General features: G+C 42.2%; 1 protein-coding gene across 1 annotated transcript in view; it reads right to left on the bottom strand.

The window, feature by feature from the left end:
* Window positions 1-4,771: 4,771 nt before the first annotated feature.
* LOC103770114 (AP-1 complex subunit sigma-3-like) overlaps window positions 4,772-8,295 on the bottom strand; it is a 3,818-nt gene continuing 294 nt past the window's right edge. Inside the window, exons 2-5 of the mRNA XM_008937365.1 lie at window positions 8,189-8,295; window positions 7,170-7,278; window positions 6,042-6,179; window positions 4,772-5,067 (exon numbers count right to left, since the gene is read on the bottom strand). The exon at window positions 8,189-8,295 is cut by the window's right edge and continues 84 nt beyond it. Of these exons, the coding sequence (XP_008935613.1) occupies window positions 5,032-5,067; window positions 6,042-6,179; window positions 7,170-7,278; window positions 8,189-8,295 (390 nt within the window). The 3' untranslated portion in view covers window positions 4,772-5,031. The remainder of the gene's footprint in view (window positions 5,068-6,041; window positions 6,180-7,169; window positions 7,279-8,188) is intronic.

Genomic DNA, 8,295 nt, shown 5'->3' with positions numbered 1-8,295 from the left:
AAGAAGGAGGGGAAGAAGGAGGGGAAGAAGGGAGACATGGCAGCAGCAGGAGCTGAGGGCTGAGCAGGACGTGTCCTCTGGGCTCCACTGCTTTGCCTCCCCCAGTAAGACAGACCCTCTGTGGGAGGTCAGCCGAAAGGGAATACAGGAAGGAAGAGATGGGAGATGAAGGCGAGTTTATGCCAGAGAAAAAAGGCAGGAAAAGTAAAGGGGAAAAAAAAAAAAACAACCAAATAATTACTCAGATAGGACTTAAGTGCAGCTGATTCTGCCCAGGACAAAAGGGTGAACAAGGCTTCTCAAGGTCCTAGTCCTTCCACTCTGACCCCAGGGTGTGACAGAAATGCTGCAGTATACATTACAATGTGACATTTTTGACATACAAATTATTCTCATCCTCATTCAGACAAAACTGTCATGGTAAATGTTACGGTTTCCTCCCATTAACCCAACCAGAATGAATCAATGTTTGATTACCATGTTTCAAAATAATTTATAACATTTCACTGCCCTCTGCAGTACCTTTTTTGTCAGCAGAACATTCTTGTCATCGCCAACACTCAGTGTCAGTCCTTGCCAAGCAAGAGCCAATTCCCTGAGCCAGTTTTTGCTCTGAGAACAAGGACCTCCTTGTCACCAACCACAGACACCAGAAAAAATCCTCCTTGGCCCCAAACGCAGCTGTCAGCTTACAAACCCTGCCCACTCTTTGTTCTTTTTCCCAGAATACTCCTTTCTTGCCACCTTGTCAGGTTGTTCTTTCAGAGAGCTGTTATCTAGCATAATCCTCAGCTAGGACCACGTCCCAGGGCCTCTTGAGAAATAAAAAAGAACATTTTCTTTCAGCTGGAGCTGCTGTGAAGATGTTCCTCTGCAAAACCCACGGCCGGCTGTAATGGATTTGTCATGATTCTACACTCAGCATTGTTTGAGGTTTTTTGTATGACACACAAAATACACCCTTGCAGAAAAAAACATCAGCACTCTATTCTCTGCGGAGCCTGGTGTGTGAGGATAGGTATTGGGCTGGGAGCAGGAAGATCTGGAAGAGAGGAGAATTCCCAGAAGAATTTTAAAAGATGACACAAGGGTGAAGTAAACATCAAGGGATCTTCTGTAAAGTAAACTTCTGTACCTTCCCCCCACTACACTTCCTCTCAGCATCAGCAATCTTACACAGGGATAACTGGATTTTTCCCTATGGATATGTACACAGAAGAGTTCCCTGCCTCACATACCTTGGCTTTAAGATATACAACTACAACCAGAAGCAAAACCTCTCAGCTAAACTGCCAACTATCCCCTGGCTTTCTGAGGCGCTCCAGACCTGCCACAAATTTGTTTTCAGTGTGTCACTTCCACAAAAGTCGGATAAATTCTGTAGTGTAGTGGAAAAGAAGAATGCAAATGAGATGCTGTTTATTTCTAGATAGCCAAAGGATTATCTTTCAACTATTTTAGTATGTTCCTTGTATGTATTCTATAGTGTCCTTTGAAAATTCTATGAAAATATGTGATTACGAGAGCTGTTAAGTAAGTAAATAAAATGACAAGGTTAAGTGGACTAGACAACAGAACTTGCAATAACTGTAATTTATGACAAAGTACATTGCTGGTCTTCCTAAGGGTTCGATGAAGAATTGTTTCAGAATAGCTTCTTCCTTTCCCCTAGCCTGGGTCTCATTAGTCATGTTCCAAGGCAACAGGTTTCCATGACAGCAAACATTAAGTCTCCTGCAGCACAGCCCGTTATTTCTGCTACAAACGCTAAGCTTCCACTACTAGACTTCAACCTAGACCAGCTACACAAAGAGAAAAAGAATCCCTGAAAAATCCTGCTAGGCATTAAACCCAGCAGCTGTGTCTGACTCGTGCTCTGGTCTCGCTAAGGAGCAGACGTGCTGCTGAATTCCGTAGGCATGGCGTCAACTTCCCCAGCAGGACGCTCCTACCTGGGCTGAGCTCACAGACCTTCGGCATCCATCTAAAACAAATCCACACTGATGTAAGATGATGATGCAGACTCCACACTGATGAAGGCATCAGATGAAATTAATGAAAACCCCACCCCAGGGATTCACTGCAGAACGGAGACCTTTGGGTTTAGTCATTTTACACATGGTGAGAGCACCCACGGGAGATGTGCTAAGAGAAGTGTTCTCCAACATATTTCCAGCAGGGAAGAATGTCACAGATAGGAGTTTTCTCTCTCTGTGAACTGAACTGAGCCTGGCTATGAGAGGACTGTTGACTGAACATCTCTGGGTATCTCTGGAAGCCTCACTCATATCATTAAACTCTTCTAACCTTTCCTTACAAACCCACTCCTCTGGACCCCTCAGGCACCAGCACTGTGTGCTGTGTTCCTCCACCACAGGGCTGAGCAGAGGATAAAAATTGTAATATCTAGTGGAAGGACTCTAAAATAAAATAATAATAATAAAAAAAATAGTAATTCCCCCTTTCCTAAGCACAGCATTACTCTGGCCAACAAACTCAGACACAGAACCATACCTGAAAGGTTCCCCACCGAGGTTTCTGAACGCACAGGGGGTTTTGCAGGAGCAGCTCGTGGAAAGCATTGAAGAGTCACTTTCAGTGGCTTTTTGTTAAGCAGAGGCTGACAGGAAGGAACCCAAATCTCAATGTTCCTACAGTTCTTTGTAAGAAATGACCTTTTAATGAGCCACAACCCTCAGAAACGGGGAACGCAACCAGAAATGGTAAGAATTCATTAATCTGGTGGGATCCGGCCGCTCTTGCCTCTCACTCGTGATGACTTGTTATACTTCTAATATTCCTTTTGCCATTATTACACTTATTTTTATGCCAGTCTGGTGCCTGCCTGTCTCTTATTAATTGCCATGCTACGTTCAAAGGTGTCGCCCATAGTTGCAGGACAGAACCAGCCCTGTCACAACTGGTACGCAGCAAGATCACAGTAAGAATCCTCCAGGCAGAGACATCAATACAAAAACCAAGCAGTTTTTTGGCAGACACAGCTGGCAAAAGTGACGAAGGGAACCCAGGCTAGCAACATGATCACGCTTCATGGTTGTTTCAGTAAATCCAATTTTGCAAACTAGGACATACGTGCTTGAAGCTTGTCAGCAAGGTGAAGGTTTAGATAACTGCAGAAGGTACCAGTGAGAATGGGAAAAGTGTTCAGGAATCTGCTTTCTAATACTTGTTTTGCTAATAATTCCATAAAGTAATCTCAGAAAACTTCACATTGAGCATTTCCTAGAACAGTCAGGCAGGCTGGAGAGAGAAATATCAACAGCAAGCACAAATGACACGGGCAGTGCTTCAGAGGTGCTGTATTGATCCAGCTGGCATAAGCACCCCCAGCTAATGTACTGGTTTTTCCCTAAGGGATTCTTCTTCATTTGAAACGAGACAGGAAGAAGTCCTACAGCTGCTCTTAGAATAATCAAAAAGACAGGCTTACAATACTCCTATTTGCACCAAGAAACATTCATTTTGGAACTCCTATTTTGATACACTCCGGAATTCAAGCAACATAATAGTTGTAGGAGTCAGAGAATTACTGCATGGCTCAAAAAAAAAAGAAAAGAGTAAAATCAAATGAGACTGCTGATGAGTTCACTGAATAGAAGTCACTTATGAAAGTAAAGAGCAGAAAGAGCCTCTTTGCACATTCTGAAGTGACTTCTTAATCAATTAAACACTCTTAAAAACCCCCCTTCATTTCAAGTCATGAGAAAATAATCTACAACTCACAGAATTTCATTAATCTACTCTTAAATTGAATGTCTTCAGAGCTATTAAAAGCCCTTCAGCAATTTCACTGTTTTTTCAATGCTGAAAGTACACCTTTGACATCAATACAGAGAAAACAGATGGATGAAGTAATTATAAAAAGAGCAGCGTGACGCTATGAACCAGCTTGTCACAGCTTTACTAACAGACCAGATATGACAGCCAGGAAAGTAGCATGACAATTAGCAAAGTTGTCATGTTGTGTCCAAGTGCTCCCACCCTCCAAAAAAAGCCCCAAAACAAACCCCAGAAGATACAAACAGACTGGGGAGGAAGGTGCAATGAGTAAATTAGTATAAGCATGCAGAATGTGTAAAGATTAGGAAACGCCCTGAAGGAAATAGTGACTGTATATCCCAGAAATCAAAGACAATCTCTGTCAAAGGGAAACGTGGATCAATGCTCAGATCATTCTGGCACATTTGTCTGCTAACTTACCTGATTTTGGTATAGATAACGTCACAACTGGACAGACAAAACATCTAGCTATGAGGTATGGGCCAAGATAAACAGGACTTCTCTGAGCTCTGAACTCGGTTGAAGGAGGAGCTGGTTCAATCAGTTCATAGAATCCAAACTTCATCAACAGAAAGACAGGCCCACCTCAAGTCAGCAGAGTCTCCAGATTGAACAGAGGTGTGGAATGTCCTCCAGTAGCAGTGGGAACTGTCTTATTAGCAGACTAGAGCAGAAAATAGAAGGAAGGTAGTGAAAGAAAGGGGCTGGTCCAAAGAGAAGCGTCCTTCTCTTATACCAGATGGGGTCATCTTTTCAAAACAAGCTTGTGAAATCAGGACCCACAACAGTCTGGCTTTTAAAAAAAAATATTATTTTTAGAGCGGAATAATCATTACATTCAAAGTAATGGATATTTGTACAAAAGCAGAGTCATACGGTCAGCAGGAGACCAAAACTAGTAGAAATACCTCTTCCAAGTACTGCCAGAGTAGCATTTTGTGATGACAAAACCTGTAGCTAAAAGATGTGGTACAAAACAGCTGTTTAGTCCAGCAAGAAGAGAAACTAGATTGAGGGCAGTAAGAACCCTGAGAAACTCACATGCAGAGTAAGGCAAGTACAGAACTGTTAAAGCCTGTGCTACATCAGCTGACCTTCATCTTCACCATTATACAAACAAACCCCTTTAGTTATCAGTTTTTGGTATTTCTTTGAGGATCTGGCACATTGGGAAGGAATTTCATGTTTCAGAGGTGCATAGAGCAGTTCTCTCTCCAGGTAGTTTTAGCATTAAAATGCAGGCTTGTTCATGTACTCTTCCACTGTCTGGAAAAACAAAAAAAGAGAAAAGAAGAAAGAAATTATGCATTATAATATTTAAATGCATTAAAAGAATGATGCATGATAGAGCAGTACAGTAATATTCAAAAAAACACTCCTCTTTGAAGACAGTTGTAGCTTTGTATGGAATTAATTGGATTAATTAAAACATAAAAAAAATTTCTGCTTTAAAAACCTCTTTAACAGCATTTTGGAATCTGATATTCAAATCAGGATGTACCATGGCTGTGGCCAAACTCCTCATGTCTAGCTGGCCCTTGTACATAGCTGGCTCGTTTGACATGCAAATGCCAGACCACCAGAGGGGCACAGTGTGCCCCTGGCCTGTCCTACCAGCACGTGTTCCCTTCAGTGTAACAGTGGATCCTTCACTACCTGGGAAAAAATGAAGTAAATCCATCACGCCCAACTGCTTTTGTCATTCCTGGCTCAATGGCACAAGTGCCTGAAGAGAATTCCTGCAGAGTTCTGAAAAACAGTTCCAGAACTGTGCCCTGCAGAAAAACTGGAATTCATCAAGGCAGGAGTTCATGAATCAAAGTGGAGTTTGCCAGCTCATATGCCTTCCAATTATAAATGTTCATAGTAGGTCATCTGTCTCTAATGCATTAGTGAAACAGCAGAGATTTTTTGGAATTTTTATGTTTTTATATTTAAATATCTTAGCTCCCTCTTTAACTATTTCTTAATGTAACACCCAAGAAATTCTAGCAGTTAAACTCCCAGAGAGCAACAGCAGCACATAACAAGCCTCTGACTGACTCCAGTGGATGCAAGAGGGTTGAGGTGAAAGCTCCTGGAGCTGCCACCTCAGCTGCACTGTTAGAGCTACTGAAACCAAACCCAAGACACGCTTGGATAACAAAGTACCAGAAGTGCCTGGCTGCATTTTCAGCTGCTGTCAAACAAGGAAGATGTAGGAAGACGAGGTGTTTGCTTTTTGCCTGCCTCTACCTTACCTCCTGCAACATGTCAGAGTCCTCTATGGCTTTCACTGCAGACCTCTTGGAAGTTTCTTGTACTTCTCCACCAATGATAAACTCGTCGAGAATAAAATAAGCTTTTTCAAAATTAAAGATGATGTCGAGCTCGCACACCTGCCAGAACAAAAGGCCACCCCACATTTAGGTCACTTTTACAGTGTTATAAGCACTACTGGGCCAAAGGTTGTTAAGAGGATTGAAGGCATTCAACACTTGCACCCTCGTGACAGGAGCAGGGTGAAGAAAGATGCCGAATATTATCTAATATTGCAACTTCTGCACATACTCCCTACACATATATAGCCTGGACTCAGAGCAAAGAAGATTCCACTTACTGTATTTTATACCACACGCTGCACTCACAGGGGTTTTCAGAGGACAAAGCTGACTTCCTAGCCTACCACCTTCACAAGTCACCTGCCATATGGGAGCCATACATCCAGGCACGGCTTCAGAGAGCACAAATTCCCCTTCCTGGTGACCTTACCATCACAAATTGCTTTTTTGTTTTGAGGCTGTACAAACGTGAGTCATGGCATGGTGATTAAAATAAAAGGGCAGCTAAGGTAGTAGGAACAATTTCAAAACTATTCACAGAAAGAAACGTGTCTCTTGTAGTCTCTGAAGAGTTTTTACTGGAAGACTTATTTTGACCTTCTTCAGGTCTTTTCTTAAAAAAAAAAACAAAAACAAAACAAGAAAAACCTCACTTTATCTTTTTCCTCTTCATGTAGCTGTCATTGTTACACACTATTATGACACAAACCAACCCAGTATAACTGAAGATGTCAGGAGAGAGAATTAAGGGACTGTCACCCAGGGTCTTTTTAAGTCATCTTCCTCAAGCTTTTCCTTCACATTCTATCCCAAGCCACACATAAAGCATCAAGCTTAATTTTGGGGGGTGAGGAGAAAGGATGGAAAAACAATCTTATGAGAGCTTCAGCACTATTTTATAGAACACTCTGATAATGAATTTCACTCTGGATTGAGAGTGTCCACGGGCAAGTAGTGCAGGCGGAAACAAGGAGCGAACCAGCTTCAGAGAACCATTTGCTCATCAGCCAGCCAGGGACGTGGTTCAGGGCAGAAAGTGAGACCTACGTTTCCAAAGTATCTGTCCAGAAGTTCTACGTATCGATGAACAACCTCTAGTGTCAGGAGCTCATTATCCTGGTCTTCTATTGCACAACAGAAATACAAACTAGCATACCTAGGGAAACAAAGGCAAAAACGTGAGCGGGAACAGCTGGATCCTCAGTGCTCTGGCTCATTCATCTCTGTGAAGTCATGCAAACCACAGTGAATGTCTATCTGAGCTCTACAATAATCATTTTCTTTCGCTCTTGAGTCCCAGAGAACACTTAAAAAGAACAGACAATTTAAAAAAATTATTCATTTAGTTAGAAGAACAAGCATGAAGCTGCTCAGATCAAACAATCCTCCTAATTTGTAGCAAAAATTTACTTAAATCAACCCAAGACAGGAATGTCAAGCTACCTCAGCTCTCTGGTGCTGAGGATGGAGGCTCAATTTGTCCCAGTATCTGGTCAGATGCTTAGATCCATCCCTTCCCAGCATGGAACTCAATTTTATCTCAATGGGAGATGCCCCTTAATTGGTACAGGTTGCTGTACCTGAAGGCTACTTCTGTTTGCCAGGACTTTACAAGAATTAGCAGGCAGTTAAGGTTAAGCTTTGCGTAACTGGGGACCAGTGATTTGTTTTAGAAAAGGAAAAGGGATTAACACTTTCCAGAGCAACAAGTATTTCCACCACAGGATGTTGAAAGGGCCTCCTAAGAGCCTGATAAAGCCCAGCACAGGCTACCCCAGGGAATTCAAAGAAGCAGCGAAGCCTGAAACCTTCCCACAGAATTTCAACCACTAATCCTTATTAGGTTTTCTCATTTGACAGATTGTACCAGTATTTTTCACCCCACAATTTGCCCTGCTGATTCACCCAGGGACACCGTGCTGTTAGACACGGTTGGGTTGCCAGTGGCTGCCTCAGCCTAGCACTTAGGGTTTGCCATTTTTCCTAAAGTGAGCTTTATTTTTCATCTTCTAGCACGTGTCATTTATACAAACAGCAATTATATGTTCTCATAAAATTACTCACACCTTTTGTAAACAAGCTTGAGGTCTTTCCAGTCAACAAAGCTACTTGTTTTTTGATTGCGAGACAAAATAATCTGAACAATTTCTCGAATGATCTTTTTCTTCTCTCT

Source organism: Merops nubicus, unplaced genomic scaffold (assembly GCF_000691845.1).
Source record: "Merops nubicus isolate BGI_N331 unplaced genomic scaffold, ASM69184v1 scaffold4563, whole genome shotgun sequence".
Taxonomy (NCBI): Eukaryota; Metazoa; Chordata; class Aves; order Coraciiformes; family Meropidae; genus Merops; species Merops nubicus.
The sequence above is the reverse complement of the archived record's forward strand: the minus strand, read 5'-3'. Positions and strand labels throughout refer to the sequence as shown.